This window comes from Hydra viridissima, unplaced genomic scaffold, assembly GCF_058129835.1.
Source record: "Hydra viridissima isolate aposymbiotic clone 2 unplaced genomic scaffold, HvirCarnegie_v1 scaffold_16, whole genome shotgun sequence".
Lineage (NCBI taxonomy): Eukaryota > Metazoa > Cnidaria > Hydrozoa > Anthoathecata > Hydridae > Hydra > Hydra viridissima.
In genome coordinates this window covers 141201-165320 of record NW_028324315.1, presented here as the reverse complement: position 1 = coordinate 165320, position 24120 = coordinate 141201, and the positions used below count along the sequence as shown (strand labels likewise).

At 28.1% G+C, this 24120-nt stretch overlaps 1 protein-coding gene and 2 pseudogenes across 1 annotated transcript in view; 1 reads left to right on the top strand and 2 right to left on the bottom strand.

The window, feature by feature from the left end:
• LOC149877145 (uncharacterized) overlaps positions 1 to 24120 on the bottom strand; it is a 40361-nt gene that overhangs the window by 15400 nt on the left and 841 nt on the right. Inside the window, exons 2-17 of the mRNA XM_090074266.1 lie at positions 20086 to 23801; positions 11293 to 11358; positions 11049 to 11114; positions 10833 to 10892; positions 10605 to 10670; positions 7090 to 7149; positions 6865 to 6930; positions 6473 to 6535; positions 6226 to 6285; positions 5998 to 6063; positions 5606 to 5668; positions 3396 to 3455; positions 2282 to 2347; positions 1890 to 1952; positions 1643 to 1702; positions 254 to 319 (exon numbers count right to left, since the gene is read on the bottom strand). Of these exons, the coding sequence (XP_089930392.1) occupies positions 254 to 319; positions 1643 to 1702; positions 1890 to 1952; positions 2282 to 2347; positions 3396 to 3455; positions 5606 to 5668; positions 5998 to 6063; positions 6226 to 6285; positions 6473 to 6535; positions 6865 to 6930; positions 7090 to 7149; positions 10605 to 10670; positions 10833 to 10892; positions 11049 to 11114; positions 11293 to 11358; positions 20086 to 20329 (1195 nt within the window). The 5' untranslated portion in view covers positions 20330 to 23801. The remainder of the gene's footprint in view (positions 1 to 253; positions 320 to 1642; positions 1703 to 1889; positions 1953 to 2281; positions 2348 to 3395; positions 3456 to 5605; positions 5669 to 5997; positions 6064 to 6225; positions 6286 to 6472; positions 6536 to 6864; positions 6931 to 7089; positions 7150 to 10604; positions 10671 to 10832; positions 10893 to 11048; positions 11115 to 11292; positions 11359 to 20085; positions 23802 to 24120) is intronic.
• LOC149877147 (uncharacterized) lies at positions 7633 to 9997 on the top strand (annotated as a pseudogene).
• LOC149877146 (uncharacterized) lies at positions 13799 to 15354 on the bottom strand (annotated as a pseudogene).

Genomic DNA, 24120 nt, shown 5'->3' with positions numbered 1-24120 from the left:
GGAATAACATTAAGTTAAGAAAATGTAATTATGCATCAAAGTATTTTATCAATAACTTAAGTATAGAATAACATCTTTAAATGAAACTTTCATAATCAAACTTGTTTCCTTTTAAGTGTGGTTTTCATAGAAGCTTTAGAATTTGAGATGGCGGTTCTTTGTTTTTTCATGTTGTTAATTTCATAATTTAACTTCCTAAAGGATAAAGTGATAAGATAAGAAAATCTATTAGTGACAACTTTCATAATCAAACCTGTTCCTTCTTCAGTAGATGATTTAGAAGGTCCAGCTTTTGAGATGATGTTGTCTACTGAGAAAACTAAAAATAGAATGTCAAATTTTAAAAATTATCATCATCTTTAATTACAAACATTAAACTAAGAAAACAAAATTGTGCATAAAAAAGTAAGCATTTTTTCAATAACTTCAGAATAAAGCAGGGCTGTGGAGTCAGTAAGCTGCTGCTCCAACTCTGACTCCAACTCCTTGATTTTATCATGGACTGACTCCAACTCCTTTATAAGTAACCAATTTGTAACAACAAATATACTGTAGTAAAATGTTAAGATTGGCTATTTCATCACTATGATACAAATAATCCAACCACTTAGTGCTTTAAACAATATTTATTAGAAAACAATTTCTAAACAAAAACTTTTCTTAACTCTTGTTATGCAATAAACTCTTATGCAGTCACTAATAACATTATGAATTTGTCAAAATCATGTTTAAAATACTGTCAGTTGGACAGAAAGAACTTTTTCTTCTTTAGGTTCATACTCTTTAAGAACCTTTTCTACTAAGACCTGGAAAAATTCACTGATGTGATAAGCTTTGGTGTCTTTTACTGCCAATGTCTTGGTAACTACTTCATTTTTTCAAAAAACAATTAGACATTGATTGCAAAATAGTTCACTATGTTAAGAAACACAAAGCGTCCCTTGAGAGATTCATTAAGTTCTTCTTTTTGTTTAACAGCTTCTTCAATCACTAATTTTCTAATACTCTCTCTCTCTCCAGAGAAACAAAGTTAATTGAATACTTGCAGTCTTTCTAATGCAAATTTAATTGAATATTTACAGTCTTTCTGTTTGTGGAGCAGCTCTTTGGTGCTTGATGATGGCATGCCTAGCTTTCTACTAAAAATATGTAGCACAGTCCCAGACAACTTAAGTCGGGAGTTGGGGGATTATGAAGTTATCTAGTTTAAGGGAAGGTAGAGGATACCGCAAGGGAGGTGATTTATGATTCTCAGTGATAAGCAGCAAAATATCCTATTGGTTACCACTGTTTTAAAGGCCTTAAGATAACATGTCAAACTCCTTGTCCTCCAGTTGTTGAAAACTACAATTCCTATTGTGTCAGCTTTCAGAGCATCCTGGGATTTGTAGTTTTGTAACAACTGGAGGGCTAGAGTTTGATACTTGTGCTTTAGACTGACAGAACATAAAATATTTTAACAAGTAACATCTATAAAATCCTTATGAAAATTATGAAAATTTGAAAGATTTTTTTTAAACCGGAGTTGGTAAAATTTTTCCAACTCCAACTCCAGCCAAAATGAGCTCTGACTCCAACTCCACAGCCCTGGTATAGAGTATGGAGCAAGAGCATCTCTAACTGAAAAAGTTCATTATCAAACCTGTTTTCTCTTTAGCTAATGATGTGGTCTTCAAAGTTCTAGAATTTGGGATGACAGTGTCTATTAAGCAAATGAAAAATAAAATTCAAACTTTAAAAATCATTATCATCATTCTCAATTAAATTCCTTTTTTGATGTATTACTAAAATTTATATGGTTTAAAATTCTTGTACTTCATAATTTAACTTCATAAATGATAAAGTGATAGGATAAGAAAATCTATTAGTGATAACTTTCATAATCAAACCTGTTCTTTCTTCAGTAGATGATTTAGAAGGTCCAGCTTTTGGGATGGTGTCCACTAAGAAAACTGAAAAAAGATTTTATTATCATATTCATTTGTCCTTTAATAACTTTAATTAAAGAAGTGTTAGGAATGTACAATGGGAATAACATTAAGTTAAGAAAATGTAATTATGCATCAAAGTATTTTATCAATAACTTAAGTATAGAATAACATCTTTAAATGAAACTTTCATAATCAAACTTGTTTCCTTTTAAGTGTGGTTTTCATAGAAGCTTTAGAATTTGAGCTGGCGGTTCTTTGTTTTTTCATCTTATTAATTTCATAATTTAACTTCATAAAGAATAAAGTGATAAGATAAGAAAATCTATTAGTGACAACTTTCATAATCAAACCTGTTCCTTCTTCAGTAGATGATTTAGAAGGTCCAGCTTTTGAAATGATGTTGTCTACTGAGAAAACTGAAAATAGAATGTCAAATTTTTAAAAATATCATCATCTTCAATTACAAACATTAAACTAAGAAAATGAAATTGTGCATGAAAAAGTAAGCATTTTTTCAATAACTTCAGTATAGAGTATGGAGCAAGAACATCTCTAACTGATAAAGTTCATTATCAAACCTGTTTTCTCTTTAGCTAATGATGTGGTTTTCAAAGTTCTAGAATTTGGGATGACAGTGTCTATCAAGGAAATGAAAAAAAAAAACTCAAACTTTGAAAATCATTATCATCTTTCTCAATAAAATTCTTTTTTTGATGTATTATAAAATTTATAAGTGTAAAGCTCTTGTACTTCATAATTTAATTTCATAAAGGATAAAGTGATAAGATAAGAACCTGTTCCTTCATAAATAGATGATTTAGAAGGTCCAGCTTTTGGGATGATGTTAACCAATGAGGAAACTGAAAATAGAATGTCAAATTTTAAAAATATCATCATCTTCAATTACAAACATTAAACTAAGAAAATGAAATTGTGCATGAAAAAGTAAGCATTTTTTCAATAACTTCAGTATAGAGTATGGAGCAAGAACATCTCTAACTGATAAAGTTCATTATCAAACCTGTTTTCTCTTTAGCTAATGATGTGGTTTTCAAAGTTCTAGAATTTGGGATGACAGTGTCTATCAAGGAAATGAAAAAAAAAAACTCAAACTTTGAAAATCATTATCATCTTTCTCAATAAAATTCTTTTTTTGATGTATTATAAAATTTATAAGTGTAAAGCTCTTGTACTTCATAATTTAATTTCATAAAGGATAAAGTGATAAGATAAGAACCTGTTCCTTCATAAATAGATGATTTAGAAGGTCCAGCTTTTGGGATGATGTTAACCAATGAGGAAACTGAAAATAGAATGTCAAATTTTAAAAATATCATCATCTTCAATTACAAACATTAAACTAAGAAAATGAAATTGTGCATGAAAAAGTAAGCATTTTTTCAATAACTTCAGTATAGAGTATGGAGCAAGAACATCTCTAACTGACAAAGCTCATTATCAAACCTGTTTTCTCTTTAGCTAATGGTGTGGTTTTCAAAGTTCTAGAATTTGGGATGACAGTGTCTATCAATGAAATGAAAAATAAAAACTCAAACTTTGAAAATCATTATCATCTTTCTCAATAAAATTCCTTATTTGATGTACAGGTAGAATTCCCTTAAAAACTACGCAAATTTTTAAAATGGAGTACATTTTTTACAGGTCAACTATTTGAACTTTTTTTTGGGGGATTTTAAAATACTTATTTTAGGGCTTTTCTTCCCTGAAAGTCTTTATCCTTTTTTTGCCATATTTAGTGAGAATTAGCGGAGTAAAATTTCTGATTTTTTCAAAGATTCCCCTTAAAAACTACAAGGAACATAATTGTATTTATATGGATGAAAAATTTCTGAAAGTTCTAAATTTTTTTTCTTTTTATATCAGAAATTAGCACAGTATGATATATAAAGAGGCTTGCTAACTAAGTCTAACAAAAAATAGCATTTTAGCTAGTAAAGTCCCTGAAAAACTACACAATTTTCCCCTTAATTACTACATTATATTAGGTAAAATATGCCTCCACAAACTTACTTAGAATAGCCAGGAATCTTTTTTAACTAAAAAATTGTAAAATGGCTATAACTGGTATCTTTCTGTTCATTTTGTGCTCATAATCTCTAATCAAGTATGTATATTCTTTATTTTAAGTGTTTAAATAAGATAATAGTATGGGAAAACCGCAGTTTAATTTTAAGATTTCTTCTGGTAGAAAAAGAAGTAGAGCAAAAACAAAGCCATAAACTTGAGCTAAAGCAACAGTTTACAGAAAGGACATAGGAGCTAAAGAAAATCAAATATCAGAGGCAGTAGATTGGTGTCAGTAACATCAAAAATTTGATCATCTCCACAACAGAGAGTGGTTTGCAAGATAACTGTTCATTATTGGCTGCGTATAAGAAACTTGATAAACATCTCACCGAACAAGGTATAGAGTGACCAGTTGTGCTTCTATCAGATGGTCATTTGTTGTGGTTTGACTTTAAAGTTCATAATTTTTTGCGTGAAAAGCAAATCACTTTATTTGTTTCTCCGCCTGATACTACTGGAGTCACACAGCTATTAGATCAAGCACCAAATCAACAGCCCCATTGATATTACAATAACACGCGAGATGAGCTCTTTTCCTCTTTCCAGACAATAAATCAAGAAAGGTTCATGAATATCCTAGGAACAATGCGGAACAATTGGGCATCCGCTGCCAATATCATAGCAGCTGCTAAGAGAGTTGGTATAAGTAAGAATAGTCTTGTTGATGATATACAACAGGATAAATTTGAACAAGCAGCTCTCCTAATTGAAAAAACTGATGATGTTTCTCTACAATCTTCTACTCCTAAGAAAACAAGAAGTGTAACCTCAAAAAACACTCTATTTTGATTCTGATTCAAATATTTTAAATCTTAATGACTCAGAGACGTTTTTTTAGATGAAATGTTTGTTTATTGCTTGTCTCTTTTTCAGAATAATTTATGGTATTCATATTTTTTTGTCATTTTATGTTATCCAAAAAATATTTATTGCTGTTATTAAAGCTGTACTTAAATCTATACTTTTTTTATTAAACTGTATTAAATCTATACTTTTCTTATCATTTTTTCATATTTCCTATAATTCAAAATATACATTGTTGTTGTATTAAAAGCTTGATTTCCTATTTTAAAACTAGTGACCCCTTAAAAACTACATCCATAGCACTGCAAAAAAAAGACAAAATAAACATCTTTATGAGTTTTTAAATTAGTAAATATTACATTGGTGGATTAGAACAAGTCTAACATCTAGAAATAAGATAATTGCAAACTTAAAATTAAATTATCAAACAGTAGGAGGTCATAATGCATAAATTGAACCATTTTTAACACTGAAAAATTGATTTGCATTCTCTTTTTGAGGATTTTAAAATTATAAAAGAGGTAAATTTTTAATTAATTTGTCATCTAGAATATTTAGAGATACTGATTCAATCATTGTTTAACAATCTCATTGACATTAGTGGAACCCAGAGCTGGAAGTTTATACATGTAGTGTTTAAGGATTGTATGTGTTTTTAAGGGAATTCTACCTGTATTATAAAATTCATAAGGTATAAAACTCTTGTACTTCATAATTTAATTTCATAAATAATAAAGTGATAAGATAAGAAAATCTATTAGTGATAACTTTCATAATCAAACCTGTTCTTTCTTCAATAGATGATTTAGAAGGTCCAGCTTTTGGGATGGTTTCCACTAAGAAAACTGAAAAAAGATTTTATTATCATATTCATTTCTCCTTTATTAACTTTAATTAAAGAAGTGTTAGGAATGTACAATGGAAATAACATTAAGTTAAGAAAATGTAATTATGCATCAAAGTATTTTATCAATAACATAAGTATAGAATAACATCTTTAAATGAAACTTTCATAATCAAACTTGCTTCCTTTTAAGTGTGGTTTCCATAGAAGCTTTAGAATTTGAGATGGCGGTTCTTTGTTTTTTCATCTTATTAATTTCATAATTTAACTTCATAAAGAATAAAGTGATAAGATAAGAAAATCTATTAGTGACAACTTTCATAATCAAACCTGTTCCTTCTTCAGTAGATGATTTAGAAGGTCCAGCTTTTGAAATGATGTTGTCTACTGAGAAAACTGAAAATAGAATGTCAAATTTTTAAAAATATCATCATCTTCAATTACAAACATTAAACTAAGAAAATGAAATTGTGCATGAAAAAGTAAGCATTTTTTCAATAACTTCAGTATAGAGTATGGAGCAAGAACATCTCTAACTGATAAAGTTCATTATCAAACCTGTTTTCTCTTTAGCTAATGATGTGGTTTTCAAAGTTCTAGAATTTGGGATGACAGTGTCTATCAAGGAAATGAAAAAAAAAACTCAAACTTTGAAAATCATTATCATCTTTCTCAATAAAATTCTTTTTTTGATGTATTACTAAAATTTATATGGTTTAAAATTCTTGCACTTCATAATTTAATTTCATAAATGATAAAGTGATAAGATAAGAAAATTTATTAGTGATAACTTTCATAATCAAACCTGTTCTTTCTTCAGTAGATGATTTAGAAAATCCAGCTTTTGGGATGGTGTCCACTAAGAAAACTGAAAAAAGATTTTATTATCATATTCATTTCTCCTTTATTAACTTTAATTAAAGAAGTGTTAGGAATGTACAATGGGAATAACATTAAGTTAAGAAAATGTAATTATGCATCAAAGTATTTTATCAATAACATAAGTATAGAATAACATCTTTAAATGAAACTTTCATAATCAAACTTGCTTCCTTTTAAGTGTGGTTTTCATAGAAGCTTTAGAATTTGAGATGCCGGTTCTTTGTTTTTTCATGTTAATAATTTCATAATTTAACTCCATAAAGAATAAAGTGATAAGATAAGAAAATCTATTAGTGACAACTTTCATAATCAAACCTGTTCCTTCTTCAGTAGATGATTTAGAAGGTCCAGCTTTTGAAATGATGTTGTCTACTGAGAAAACTGATTATAGAATGTCAAATTTTAAAAATTATCATCTTCAATTATAAACATTAAACTAAGAAAATGAAATTGTGCATGAAAAAGTAAGCATTTTTTCAATAACTTCAGTATAGAGTATGGAGCAAGAACATCTCTAACTGACAAAGTTCATTGTCAAACCTGTTTTCTCTTTAGCTAATGGTGTGGTTTTCAAAGTTCTAGAATTCGGGATGACAGTGTCTATTAAGGAAATGAAAAATAAAAACTCAAACTTTGAAAATCATTATCATCTTTCTCAATAAAATTCCTTTTTTGATGTACTGTAAAATTTGTAAGGTATAAAATTCTTGTACTTCACAATTTAATTTCATAAAGGATAAAGTGATAAGATAAGAAAATCTATCAGTGAAAACTTTCATATTCAAACCTGTTCCTTCTTTAGTAGATGATTTAGAAAATCCAGCTTTTGGGATGGTATCCACTAAGAAAACTGAAAAAAGATTTTATTATCATATTCATTAGTCCTTTATTAACTTTAATTAAAGAAGTGTTAGGAATGTACAACGGGAATAACATTAAATTAAGAAAATGTAATTATGCATCAAAGTATTTTATCAATACACACTAAAAAAAAAGCTATAATAGAGGTATGTTATTCTACCCGAAGGTAGAAACTAATATTTTTAGGGTAGAATAATCGTTTCTTAAGTTTAAGCAGTGAGAATGGTAGAAAGTTCTACCCCTGAAGAGTTTTCTACCTTTGCGTTAGATGTCACCAGAATGCAGCTCGCAAACTATAAATTTGACCAAACTATAAATTTTCATGACCATGCTGCAACATCATGTGATTTTTCAATCACATGATGTTGCAGCATGGTCATGAAAAACATCTGAAATTTTCGTGTAGTTTAGATGGTTGTGTTTATTGCTATAACACTATTAATACATATAGATGACATGTTTTAAAATTTCATCAGTCTCATCTAGTTTCCATAACTTCCGATAAACTAAATTTATCTAAAGATAGAGAAGAAAACGTTGAAAATTTTGTGGAAACGGAAGCAGAAAACATAGCAATTATTGAAAGTGTGGATGAAAATGCAAAAAAATTAATGACAGAATTTTCTGATTTTTTAGAATCTTTTGGAAACAATTTATGTGTAACACAGCTGCAATTGCGCGAAAAACACATACTGCCACTTTCAACAGCTTCTTCAATATGTAATAAAATTAAATGTTTGCTTGATTTGTTCCAGAAACAGTATTGTATCATTAACAAGAAAAAGGCTTAAAGCGCTAAATATTGAATCAGATGACAACTCTGTGTTGAATCAATCATTATCATTTTCCTCAATTTATGACAGTGTCTCTCAACTGTTTGCAACTGATCACCTTAGAAAATTATATATGCTAAATAACCTTGAGTTTATTTTGCCAATAGAACTTGATGTGCAAACTAATGAACTTCATCAAGTAACTGAATGTCTTGGTGGTTCTAACAATGTAATAAACAATGAAACATTGCCTTTGCCTGTTGTAGTAGCAAACACAAATGATAATATTTATGCAATAGAAAATGAAAAAAATCTTTAAAAAAATAAAAAAGTTGGTTATTATATTCCAATTCTTCAAATTTTGAAAACCTATCTTCAAAAAGATGATATATGGGCTAGTTGTGAAAGGAACTGTTTAAAAGTAGTTAAAAGTGATGGCATTGTGCGAGATTATTCTGATGGTACACATTTTAAATCCGTAAATGTTAATAGCAACAATTTTATTCGTTTACATTTGTATAATGATGAGTTAGAAATCTGTAATGCACTTGGAAGCAGAAGGGGTACTCATAAGGTTTCAATTTTTTATTTTATAGTTGCAAATGTTGAAATTCATTTATGCACAAACCTTGATCATATTCACGATACAATAGAATTTTAAATAAACTAAGGAATGATATTAAATTGCTTGAGATAGATGGGCTTGATTTAAATATTCTTGGCAAAATTGAACATATCAATGGTACTATCGTTACATTCTCTGGAGATAACTTATCCTCTCATTTTTTTGGTAGTTTTTCTACTTACTTCTCATCTGGTAGAGTTTGTCAATACTGCATGATTTCGTTTAAGTTCATTCAGAATCTTCATGCCAATTGAGAACATTAGATTTACATAATTATCATGTTCAAGAAGTAAAGACCAATAAATCACTCAGTGCTGTGTACAGTGTTTACAGGTGTGTTTTAACTTGAATTTATAAATAAATGGAGTAAGAATAACTCATAGTTGATAAATTTTAATATGTATAATTATATTTTGTAGCTGTTAGAAGAGGCAAATCTCATAACTGGAAATGAAGGAACCAGTAAAATAAACCAGTTCTTTACAGCTGAAAGATCTATAAAGATACTGGAGATGACCAAGTCAGGGAAAAGAAATGCAAAAAAAAATGACTTGATGACTAACATTATAGCTGCCATAGGATCTGAGTCGAATTTCAATATTGAAGGTTTGTAATATATCTGTTTATCTTTAATTTATTTTGTGTTTATTTATGTAAAAAAGTTATAAATACTTTTAGCATAACAGATAAGAGAATTGATGTTGTGTTTGCCCGCCATGTTTGGTGAAAGATGGCTTGTGATAAATAAGGTCTCAATAGTGTTTTGAAGCTACAATTCTCAATGAGGCTTATGATTTTTCGATTTTTAAAGTGCTTTTTTTTACTTTTGTCAATATAAATGTAATATTTAAATTGACAATTCTGATTTTTTTAGGAATTAACTCTAAGCACACCAATCACTTGTTCAAATCAAGCCAATATTCTGCATTTTGAAGATGTGCATATAGCAATCTACGTCGATGGTTTAGTTATTTGTAACTTTCAATCCATCGATGAAGCATTAAAAGTCTTGATAGCCTATTATTGGGTTTTTGAAATAGCCTTCGAACCATGACTACAAAAAACATTGACATTTTTCGCCAACTATATTTGTAGACTTAGTGAGTTCCGTGTCAGTCCACCAGTTCAGCGATTGCTGAACAAATTGTTGGAAACTTATTATTATAATCATAATATTTTTTTTTTTTAATGTGTTGTTTTCACTGTTGTTGCAAATTTTTAAATCTTAACAATAGCAAAAAAAAAATATGCAAAAAGCAAAAAAATATAAAAAAAACTAAGCCTGCCTTTAAGGGTGGAAGAAAATACCTTATACATAAGGGTATAATAAAATACCTTAGTAATATTCTACCTTAAATGGTAGGATATATGATATACCTTTGAAGGTAGGCAAAACGGTAGATAAATATACCTTTTAAGGGTAAAATTGTCTACCTTGCTTAAGGTAGTAAGTTATAGCTTGAGGTGTTTTTTTCTACCTTAAATAAAGGTAGACTAAAATACCTTATTATGTAGGGTATATTTTTCTACCTTAAAGGGTAGGATATGTGATATACCTTTAAAGGTAGAGATTCCTACCTTTTTTTTTTAGCGTGTAACTTAGGTATAGAATAAAATTTTTAAATGAAACTTTCATAATCAAACTTGTTTCCTTTTAAGTGTGGTTTTCATAGAAGCTTTAGAATTTGAGCTGGCGGTTCTTTGTTTTTTCATCTTATTAATTTCATAATTTAACTTCATAAAGAATAAAGTGATAAGATAAGAAAATCTATTAGTGACAACTTTCATAATCAAACCTGTTCCTTCTTCAGTAGATGATTTAGAAGGTCCAGCTTTTGAAATGATGTTGTCTACTGAGAAAACTGAAAATAGAATGTCAAATTTTTAAAAATATCATCATCTTCAATTACAAACATTAAACTAAGAAAATGAAATTGTGCATGAAAAAGTAAGCATTTTTTCAATAACTTCAGTATAGAGTATGGAGCAAGAACATCTCTAACTGATAAAGTTCATTATCAAACCTGTTTTCTCTTTAGCTAATGATGTGGTTTTCAAAGTTCTAGAATTTGGGATGACAGTGTCTATCAAGGAAATGAAAAAAAAAAACTCAAACTTTGAAAATCATTATCATCTTTCTCAATAAAATTCTTTTTTTGATGTATTATAAAATTTATAAGTGTAAAGCTCTTGTACTTCATAATTTAATTTCATAAAGGATAAAGTGATAAGATAAGAACCTGTTCCTTCATAAATAGATGATTTAGAAGGTCCAGCTTTTGGGATGATGTTAACCAATGAGGAAACTGAAAATAGAATGTCAAATTTTAAAAATATCATCATCTTCAATTACAAACATTAAACTAAGAAAATAAAATTATGCATAGATGAACTATTATTTAAAAAACTTAAGCATAAAATATGGAGCACATGATTAGATATTAGGATAAGAAAATCATTAATTGATAAACTTAACTATCAAACCTGTTTCTTTATTCTTTGTATATGTGGCTTTCATAGAACTTCTAGAACTTGGGATGCCAGTATGTACTGAGAAAATTGAAAAGAAAAGGTCAAATCTTAAAAATCTGTATCATCTTTCTCAACAAAATTACTATTTTGACGCTTTATCATTTGTTAGGAACTTAATTGTTATCTATTTCACTGCTTATTTAATTTAAGAACTTACATTTTAATATAAGAATTTATTTTTAAAACAACTTAAGTACATAATTATATAGAATAAAGTACAAATTTCTAAATCAGTCAAATGAATCAAATTTTGAATAACTTTTATATTTAGACAAACAAAGCTATAAAATTACAAAAACAAAATTGTGATATCTCATATTATTTAATTTCAATCTTTCAAAAGTTGCTCAGATTTACTATTAAATCACATCTATTAAGTTTTCTTTTTTTTTTTCAAAAATAACTAGTTAAGAATGAATATATACTATTTTATGAATAGATATAACTTGTCATACTAAAAGCATTTACTAGTTTAAATGCATAGAGATAAACTTTAACAAACTTTAGAAAATTTGATTTATCTAACTCTAAGATGTTTGAATACTAAGAAATTTGAACTTTGCTATTATTTGTTATAAATGGAAAAGCCAAATGCCTATTCTTAAATTCAAGCTTTTCTCATGAGTACAAAAGCTCAAAAAGAACTGATGGCCGCAGCTTTAAAACTACATTGGGTACCAAGTTTATGATTTTTGAATACCCAGTTTACAATATTAGAAGAGCCAAAATTTGATTTTTCAGGCAACTTTAAAACTACATTGGGTACCAAGTTTATGATTTTTGAATACCCAGTTTACAATATTAGAAGAGCCAAAATTTGATTTTTTAGGCAACTAGGCTTTGATCTTTGCAGTTTTTGGTTTTTTAACAGTTCATTTATGCTCTTTGATTAGCCAGTTTTAATTTTTTTTTTTTTTAATTTTTATTTTAATTTGTTTTTTTTTTTTGCTTTTGAAAAATATTTTTTTGAATGAGTAAGCAAAGTTGATTAAACTTTGTTTGTATTAAATAAAATAAGCAACTAAATAAAAAATTCTATTTTTTCAATTTCAATTACTGAACACAACAAATGCTCTAAAAAAAATTTTTTTAATGGAATTAAATTGCTAATATTACATATAAGGAAAAGATTTGTATATGACTATCGAAAAATGAATAAACATGCTATATTGTATGTATTTATACTTTTAATGTAAAATTGTGGTCCTTCAAAACATTTGCAGCTTTGTAAACTGCTCTATTTTAATAGCAAAAAAAAAATATTACTTTTTGTTGTCAACATTGTATTATCAGGAGTGATATTGACTTTAGATCATGGTTTTATTCTGCTTTGGTAGTAGAACTTTCTAATATTAAATATATCTATCTTACAATTATTTTTTTTTTAATAAAGGTTTTTTATAATAACAAAAAACAATTTAGCTTTTTTGGGATTATTTTATGAAAGCTAGGAGGGAGTTAAAAAAAAAAAAGATTGCCACTAAGTACTATTTTAACAAGTTAATTGTATGTTGAATAATCAACCAATTTAATTATGGGAGTTCTTTAGAAACAGAACATAAGGATGAAAGTTGTTTTAAGTGGAGTTGAATTCATTGAAGAAATTGCATTATGGATCAACTTGTTTATCATAACTTTCTTGAGAAAAAGATGATTCCTTATGCTAATGATAGAATACCTCTTCTATGGACATTTCAATATGACAATGAACTAAAATACATGTTTAAACTCATTAAACAATGTTTTGAAAAGAATCAAATAAAAGTAATGAAGTGGCCAGCTCAATCACCTGATCTCAATCAGATAGAAAATTTATGGTATCAAGATGAACTTACTGTAAAACACAAGACCTTTGAGAAATAGTGATGAGCTGTATAAAGCTATTGAATCCACAAGAAGTCACACACACACAAAAATCTATAAACTAATTGAGTTTATGCCTAAAAGATGTTTCATGATTCTAAAAAGTAAAGGATGTTCCATTAATCATGGATTGTAGTATTTTTTTTTTTTTTTTTTAGTAGGCGTAAAAACATTCCTTGTTTTGGAGTTCCAGAGTTTCAGTTTTTTTTACAAGAATGAATTTAGTTTTTTGTTTACAGAATTCACTTAAAAATTAAGTTCAAAAAATTTTATACACACTGTAAACCAAAAAGATCGCTAGATTCAACTATCTTCAGCCTCTACTTTTTTTACATACTTAAATGCTGATTAGATATGTTATTTGATTCTATTAAACAAATCTTAAGTCAATCAGAAATGACAACTTCTTTTTTACCCTATTTACCCCCTTCAAGTGATAAAGTTAACCCCTTTATGATATTGCCTCCTTTTAAAAAAAAAAAACTTTTTAAATTAACATCTTTTGTTATCCTCCTTAAAACAATAGTTACACCTTATAAATCTTAACTTGAAGTGATTTAAACTCCTTTTACACCATAACTCCTTATAATATTAATTAAAGAAAAAAGTACAATACATGTAACAAAAATAACACAACTAAATTTATATTACAAGATTTTATCTTATCTAAGCAAAAAGTGGCAGCAGCAGATTTCAATCATTTAGCATAATCTTTATGCCCAATCCTTTGTTTATAATGAGACCAACTTAGTTTAAAAGTGTTTTGAAAAGCTTCTTCAGTTTGTTCAACATACAATCCCAGAGAATAACTATTAAATTTCACAAATGGGAGAATATGGCAGAAAAATATATGCACTTTCTAGGTAAACTTCAGCTCTGCATTTAAATGTATTTTTGCATACTGCTGTGAGTATGAAAATGATATTTTAAACTCTTCAATAACTGAATAAAAGAATCACCACCTAATTCTTGTCCAAAGGTGCACTCTTAACATTCAAAAATTTTGAATGTTAAGAGTGTACCTTTGGACAAGATGTAATGAACTATAGGTATTAAATTAGTTTGAGATGTTAACACATCTCTTTCTAAAATATCTACTTTTTCCAGATGTTTAGTGGCATTGTTTCCACCAGAGCCAATCATACAAAAACCTCAAAGCAAGATACAATGTTCTTTATTTGAAAAAAGAGACCAATGATTTAAAAGTAGTCTACCAAATAGTGTCACAATCCCCATAAAAAAATATAATTCTGGTGTTGGAATAAGCGATTAAATTCATCTTCAACATTTTTATCTAAATCAATGATTCGAGGACTAACATTATTTTAAAAATCTTTCATCTACAATCACTTTGCCCCATTTTTAACAAATAAGTTGTACTTATGATCAAAAGATCCTAGCATTCTTGGAGTACCATTTTCTAGGGAACAATCACCTTCACACCACCAGCAAGCATATTTACTGGAATGAGAAGACTAACCAAAGATGCTGTTAGCACATTTTAAGTCAAATGCAAGATGATAAGTAACATCATTTAGATTTAATCTACTCAAGGTCTTCTGCAAATTTCAATTGTCTTTACAAATATCTTCTGCAATAGTAGAAATAAAACCCTTTTTAACTCCACTGTTAAAATAAATTGCTTTAAGAAATCCTTGACTTCTATCAACTGATACATGCACCATACTGAAGAGAGGATATAAACCTTTTTCCATTAAAATATTAAGAATAAATTCAGAAGTGTATAAATACTACATCTCTTGTTACAGTTTCATCAATGGTAATAATGCCATCATACTAGTTATATTCCAGTACAGAACCATTGATTTTTTTAATCAGATATCATTTCAAACAGTGACAGAATTAACTCTTTATGAATCCTGCCATCTATGTTATAGCAAATTTCACAAGCATTTGTCACTTGCAGTTGACTAGTATCCTACTGCTGACTATGACAAAAAATTTTACACATCAAAGAATTGAACATATTTATGGAGATGCTATTTCATTCAGATCAAAGTTTTATAAAATGATTGAACTTGTATCAAATCCAAGCATAACACCATCTGATTTTAAAGCACTTAATCCTATTTTTCTTCTTGATGTAAGCAAACAGGTAGAAAGAATAAAGTCATCTATGTTGACATTCATGTTAGCGCTACTTTTCATCAAATGTTCCAGCAAATACTCAAACCTTAGCAATTGTTACCAGTAAGACTTGTAAATTGTCAATCTGATGGAGAGAAATTTAGGTTGATGTATTGATATGATTAACTAGGTGTAAAATCAAAAATAGGATTAAGATATATCATTTTACTGAATAATATATCAAAAAAATGAAGTCAGATATCCAAGTATATTGTGACTTTTCAGGTTAGTTTTAAACATAGCTGGTTAAACATGGCAAAAATGGATTGAAATATATAAAGAGTATTAAAAAATTGTAACCACTAATTTGACCATGTGTTAATGGTTAAAAACATGGTTAATATGGAGGTAAATAAAACTAGATTAAAAGTAAAATTAGGTGATCAGAAATAATGATCTGACAAATAAAAGATTTAAGAATGATTTTTACTTCACTTAACAAAGCTGGTTAATAATGTAAGTAAAAGTGTTCTTTAAATAATTCTATTTGAACATTATTAAAAACAGTAATTAGTTCTGTTTTATAATACATTACGGAAAGAGTAAATGGCATTTTATATTTTAAAAACTTTTAAGATTTGAGCAGAAAGAACATTTTTTCCAGGAAACAATTAAGTTCATCTGGCAATGATAGAGGCATAGTTTATTAAAACATTGACCTAGTTTAAATTTTTCCAACTTCCTGATGTATTTTAGGACATTGAAAAGTCTTTTAGTGTTAACAATTCATTAAATTTTTAACTGAAGTTTAAAGTAATTTCTAACTTTATTAAATATCAATTGCAGTCCATTTTCTCAATCTCAAAAACTACTTGCATGCTCATTTCAAATCCCAGATTGATTTTCAGCTTTAGAAAGAAAAATGCTGGAAAAACATGCCTTTCAAACTTTGTGCTTAACATGTGTTTTTCCAGCTAGATGTGAAAAAAACTAAAACAATTGAATCAGTGTTTTTTAAAAGGGCTGATTTGACATTTTTTTTGAAATTCACTTTTTGTGTGTTTTGTGTCCTTCTTTGATGGCTTCATCAGTTTATGTTAAAAATGTGTTTAAATTTTATCTTCTTACACAAATAAAGCCACCTGAAAGTTTTTGATTTTTTTAAAAAAGGCAAGTTTGCTTCAAATACGCTTTTTTTAAAAAAATCACTCTCCAGCTGATTCGTATTTTTAGCCGCAAAACACGGAAAATGTAAGCAGTTTCGATTTCGAAATATTGATTTTTTTTAAAAGGGCCAAATTTTCGAAATTTCATACATTAATTGTTAACAAACGAAATGTTATAACAATTATCAAAGTGTGCTAAGATGTTACTCTTGCATATATTTTTTAAAAATGTATTACACAAATTCTGTATATTTAATATTAAAAGATATAAAGAGTTTTTTTTAGTTTTCTCAAAAACGGGTTTTGAGCAAACCAGCCCTTTTAAAAAACACTGATTCAATTTCAGCTTAACTTAACTAAACTAAAACTCTTTTGTGGATTAAGTTATTATATTAATAATCCTTGACATTATGCTGACTCTATAAAGCACTCAAATAAAGCAATTTTGCGACCTCCAAATAAAAAAAATATTAAACAATAACTTGTTTGTACTACTAATAATTTAAATTCATCTATTTGTGGATTTCATTTGCTGCTGTGCTAAAACTGTTTGGCAAATATTAATTTTGAAACTGTAAAAGTAATTGAGTTAATTTTGAGTGCAGGGTAACTATTTCTGCAAAAATATATATTTAAGGGGGAAGTACCCCAAAAATGTTAAAACTCATGTTCAAACAGTAAAATTGACTTTAAACAATATATAACATTAAAATTTTATATTTCAGAATGAAAATTTTTAAAAATTGTGTTTTGTTGCCATGGTAACCAAGAAAATATTGAAAAAATAACCAAAAAACAGTTAATGCCCCGGCTAACTTATCCGAAGAACTACATATATTCAAACTGTCATACTTCAATTCGCTTTAACTAATACTTTGAACTGTGATCTGAACCTAAAATTTTATGAAAAATATGACAGCTAGTATTTAAGGGGGCAAATAAATTGTTATTTAATGAATTTTGGTCAAAATAAGGCAACTGAAATAGATGTTGAACGTGTTCTGTGAAGTATTTCATAAAAGTGGAGGTTCAAATCACAGAAGGTATAAAATAGGACAATTACTGAAAATTTCATCATTAAACACCAAGCGGTTCTAAAGTTATCACAGCCGGGGCATTTAAAAACCTTGTTTTGAGAAAAACACAAAAACAGAAAAAAAAATTTTTTAATTTCACAAAAAATATAAAATTTAACTAAATTATGTTTAAAATCAAGTTTCAGAATGACCCAGGAGCATACTGACTTCCTTCTAAGTTTTCAAAATTGTCCTTTGATGCTTTTGACAACCTTCGTAGAATCTTTCGCCGCTTCTTGGAAGACTCTAGATTTTTATATCCAGCTAAATAAATGCGTTTTCGATTTTGACTATCGCACAAACTTGATGTATATCTTCCAGGTGTCATGTTTAACTGTTTATAAATTAAAATAGAAATTTTTCTACCAATATTAAAGTTTGCTACAGCATCATATGTTCCAAATTTTAACTGTGTTAGGCTGAAAAACTTCGTTTTTGGTATTCGAACCCAAATCATTGCATTTAGACTTTCGTTTTGATTTTGTGTCTGCCCATGCAAACATTTACTTAACAAAGACTCCTCACTTAAATCTGCATATATTGGTTTTAAATGTTTTATAATTGACAGTGGAAGTCCTGCACCTGGTTTGTATGTTGATTTGCCTGTTGCTTTATCTTTCTGATAACTGCACCAACTGTTTTCACCAATTGGGCAGTGAGTATGCCAGTTATTTTCCTTTGATGAGGCAACATGAAAAAGTGTAGCATGAATGGACTTCTTCATGCCTTGTAGATTGTTTTTATTACTTCTTACCGCAATCCCATAATAATTCTGAAGCTTATCAATAAGACTGTTTGTTAATTTTCCACGGCCACAGAGGTTTTTCATGTTTTTTTTTAATGTTCTTAGACGTGTCCCAACTCGTTTCTGAACATGCCCAACACATTCTAACTTTTCAACTTCAACACCAGGATAAGTAAATTTCACAGCTGGATAAAATTTACTGTCACCATCTCCATAAAATTTAATATATTGCAATCCATATTCTTTGACAGATCTACTAAATATACGCTTGGCACCAGTCACTTCCATACTTCCTGCTGAGCCAATACAATTTACGTTACAACTATGAGATTTGTACCAATTTTTGTAGATCTCTGAGTTTTTAGATTTCAAATCTTTGCGTAGTTGATATTGCTTACAAAGTCTACTCATTGGCTCAACATCTAACACTTTTCCATTATCCATTGACAATGTTGTTACAACTCCATTCAGTGAACTGTATCCTCTACGTTGCCAAGTTCCATCAGTTGAAACTCCAGTATCAACAATGTTGCTGCTATTACCTTTTATTTCTTTTGCAGCCTCAAGCATTGTTTCTTTAGCAACTGTAGTAACAGCATCAGTAACAACCTTTGCAGAACCATTGTAATTTTTTTTACTCATCGGACTTGGGAGGTTCATTAATGCAGAAAACTTTTCAAGTCCTGAATACCCTTGCCCAATTGATCTCATGCTATATACAATACGAAGGTTAATATCATGAGTGCGGTTACAAACTTTAGATGTATAGAAATCTTTTCTATATCCACAAACACTGCAGCAACATATTAAATTTGAAGCATATCCTTTTTTTTCACAAAGTTTTCTTTCAATACCAAGCTATTATCGTTAATGCACTGTGGACAACATAAAGATTCAAATATAGTGTTTAAAATTTCAACATCAATTATTCTATAACCATTTATTTTTTCATCATTTTTATTTGGAATATCATTTTTAATATATTCAATCTTGCTGGCTGATCTTGAAGAACTAGTATCAATGTCTGAATATTTTTTTGAGCTTGTCATTGATGTTGGTGATGATAAAGTGTGTTGGTTACCACAAAATACTCTTTTCTTTCCAGTTCTAGTTCTTTGCTTGACTCTATCTTTTCTTCCCATAATTAAGACTAATTTTTGTTAAAATTTGATAAAATATGTCCTTATTACACTTAACAACTCATATAAACAAAGTAAATATTTGCTTTAGGAATGTTCAAAAACTGAAATAATTAGAGGCAATCGAGTAAAATTTAATTTAAGCAGAGTAGATAATTAAAGTAAAAACAAAGTAGATAAAGCCTTTTTTAGAAGCAGATTTATAACTTTATGTGAGCCTCTGAAATAAGCAGAGAATCAGAAGCTTTATTGTTGTTATGTGCGTTGCTATGGTTAAACGTGATGAGTATGGTTCGAAAATATGAAATTGCTCCACTTTCCTGACATTGTTTACAAAATCTCTTTATTTCATTGTGTTCTTCATTAATTTTTTTTCCGAAACAAACAAAAAAAATTTTTTCAATTTTTACTTAATTTATGGGGTACTTCCCCCTTAATAGTAACTTGCACAACGTTCAGAAAACAGTATACAGCTGAGCATAGAGAAGCAAAGATTTAGAATATAAATATTAGCTTTTATAACAAAAAATACAAACAGCTCCATTAAGTGGAAAAACACTCCACTAATTTCTAAAACTGTTTAGCAAAACTATTTAAAAATAAAACTATTTAGTAAAACTATTTAAAAATAAAACTATTTAGTAAAAAATGTATAGGGATTTTTTTACCTTTTTCAAGTTTCTGAAAAATTCTCAATATATTATGTATGCTGCAAGACAACATAAACATTTCATCACCATTGAAGAACATACTTGTAATAGGCAACTTTAGCCCTTTTTTTATGGCTTTCAAATGAGAAATGGAATCTAAATAAATGAAAATACAAACACTAGTTTCTTTTTTCAGAAATTGTGCTACAAAATTCTTCTCATTCATAGAATAACTATAGAGAAAAAATTTAATGCAACACATTTTTCTTCTTTAACCATTTTTATTTGGTGAAAACTAATGTACTGGTTGTACCGCATTAGTTTGAGCTGAACGCAAGTTTATTTCTCATTCTTTTCTGTAAAAATTGTGGACAGATATGTTGTTAGAAAAGGTAATAATGAAAAATTAGACAGGAAGCCAAAGACCATAGACTGTAAATTCCTAAGAATGCTACACTATCCCCCTTCCAGACTTCTCTATTTGGTAGAGAAATTTTGTTTTAACAATACCAAGTATACATTTTAACTTAAACTTTTAAAACTTTATTCTTTAAATAAATACCATTTTGTTGAGAGATTGCCAAATAAATTTTTTTGAATGCATTTTTGAATTTTTATCAAGTTCCTTAAATCTTATGATAAACATAACTGCAGTTGTTAAAAATATTTAGTAGTTTTAGATAATTTTTTAAAGCAATTAAAATTAATTGTACTACATTTAGTAGAACAATTAACTTTTAATTGCTTTAAAAAATTATTTATTAGTTCATTTCTAGATAACCATAAATAACAGATCCAGTTTTGTATGTAAAAAAAAAAGGAATTAACATTTAAATTAACATGAAAAAATACAAGCAACACGTTTGAAATCTAAACTAAATTTTGAATGCATATATATATATGCTTGAGTATGTGTGTGCAGAATTTGAGATAAAATGCAAAGTCTGAAAAATTAACAAACTCCCTTACCAAGACTTTTGCCAGAAACTGAATAAACAGCAAATAATCTTTTACAGTAAATTAAGAACTCTGTGTGTTCAGAAAATAATATTTAAAAAATTTTTATTTGTGTTTGAAATTAGAATTTAAAAATATGCTTAATATAACAAAAACAAAAACAAAACAAAAAAACATTAAAGAAATATGAACAAGCAACTTGATTTTGAAGCTGGTAAAACAAAAATAAAAACTTCCCTGAATCCTTAGCAATACATCAATATACATCAATGAAATAATATACATTGAGCTGTTAAGTCTGCTTTGACAGCAAGATATCCAATATTAAACAAATCTTTGGTCATTACAGAGAAACTGGACTTAAAATCAAGTCTCACTATAACTGACTGAAGAATAGCCACTGCAAGTGTAGCATTGACTATATTTGAGACCAAAGAATCATCTTTAACAATATTATATTGCCAACTTTATGAATATCCTAGAAGAAAACTCCTGTAAAATAATGTTGATATTGAGATAATATTTGATATCAGTATCATATGAATGTAAACTTACATGCTAAAAATGTTTTAATGTTTTTTATCTGTTAAATAAATCAGAAACAATTATCATTTTGTTAAACTATTTCAGTGCCATATATCAGGCAGTTTATTTACTCTTTGTTTTTGAAAATGTATTAATTTGTAAAAAAAAATATCTACTCTTATTTTTCTGTAATTAAAAAAATTACAAGATTATTGAGTGCTTTATGATCTATTTAAGAGGAGAAACATCAATTAAAAATAAAAGCAAAATTTTAAAAATAATAAGGAGAAAAATACTTAAATAAAAGTATAAATTAATAGTAATATTACCTAAACTCCAAAGTACAAATATGACCAAATATTTGCTATAATTTGGTACATTATCTATGTAATTATCTAATATTATCTAGATTATGTAATATATATTGTTCTCCAAATTGATTGCCAGGTTGAAACTCTCCCCACTCCAGATTTTTTTTACATTTAATCAATCATATGCATTAGTAAACAAACTATGTTGCCAAATAAATCTAGAGTGCTAAATATGTATAACTACAAAAATTAAAACAAATATAATTTTGCTTTTTTTTATCTTTCAAAATTTTTACCCATTATGGTAGCCAAGGTAACCAATTTATATTTATTGTATTTACAAAAAAAACCATACATTTACAACACAAATGATGTTAATGTTAACACTTGTTAAAATTAAAATTTACTATAGCAGATTTTAGCTTTTCTCAGTGTCCTATAGTTCTTTTATAGTTCACTCAAACATTTTTAAAATAGTGATAAACAGCTTCATCATATTGTTCTGCATAGTTACCTAAGCTAAAATTATTACTCTCTACCAAGGAAATGTAATACACAAAAACATGTATTTTCCATAAAACCATCAAATCATAGCCAAAAATATCTTTTGTATATAGTTGAAGTCTAGAAAATAAACTTTTGAATTCTTTAATTTTAAATATTAGTACCCAGTTCAGAACTGAAAATTGCTGATTTCATTAATAAAAACATACACCAACAATTTTTGGTAAAATATTGATTGTTGCAGTTAAGGTAACATCCATCTCCAAAACATCTAATAGAGACATAAATCTAATATCATTGTTTGCATCTAAACCACCACCATGGTACCCACTCATAAGTAATGTTTGAAAAGTTTTGAAAAGTTGGCCAAACACATAAAAGCAAAGTACAAAGTTTATCCACAACTGTTATCATAATGTGGAGATCAGGCAGAGGAACAATGTGTTCAAGAAAAGTTTCTCATTCTTCTTTTAAGTGAATTAACTGAGGAGTTATTAGATTTTTGTATTCCTGTATTTTCAACCTTTTTTTTCTATCATATACATATTGATCATTACTTAAGTCTATGGAACCCAACATTCTTAGTTTCCCTGCTTCGAGGGAGCATTCTCTTTCACAATACAGACAGGCATACTTACTAGAGTGACTTGAAAGTTCAAAAACACTGTTTGCACACTTAAAGATCAATGCCAGGCTTAAATTCACGTCTTTAAGCTTTAGAGGTGCCATTAATTTTTGGAGATTGCCGCTATCATCTGAGATCATCTCCACAATGACAAGAATATGACATCACTTCACACCAGAATCTTCATATATTTCAGAAGAAGAATAATGATTATTTGGATAAAAAGCATTAATAATAACTTTTAGGAGGTTTTGACCACCATTTAAAAATACTGTTAATATTACATTAAGATTATCAATACCTCTTCCTTCAATTACAATTTTGATAAATTCTGGTGTATTCTTGGCATAAACTATATCTTTAATGACTAACTGATCACCATCAACAACATTCCTGTTTACATTAATTTAAAGCATCTAGAGTTTTTTTCAATTCAGTCATTTTATTATTAATGTTAGATTCTACAACACCTGCTTGATTAACATATTAGATTCTACAATACCTGCGTGATTGCATAAAGCAAAATCTAATTTTTTGGTTTTTCTTTTAGAGAGTTCTAATACATTTAATAGCTCCATAATAGTTTGGAATGAGATCTGATTCATTTTCTTTCTTTTACTCTGAGAAGTTACAGGGAGAAGACCTCCACTTGTAAACAACTTGAGCTGCTCTCCACTTACAATGCTTTTACATTCCATTTTTCATTTTAACAACTCAGATGCCACTTGTTCTGCATTTTTTCTCCAAGTGATTCACTGACATTTGTGATATTGTTTACAGCTTTACTTTTGCAACAACCATGAGAAATTACTCTACATAAAATTAATAGTGAGAATTTTATAACTATTTCAGAAATAAAGTTAAATAAGAAATAAAATAATAAAAATAAAACATAAAGAGAAAAAATCTTTCACTTAGTCTTTTTGTAAAATTTCTAAATTATAAAATTATAACATAAATTATCCATACCAAGATTTAAATACATATTGATATTATGTAATATCAATATTTGTATGTATGTATGTGTGTGTGTGTGTGTGTGTGTGTGTGTGTGTGTGTGTGTGTGTGTGTGTGTGTGTGTGTGTGTGTGTGTGTGTGTGTGTGTGTGTGTATACAATAATAACATGTAAT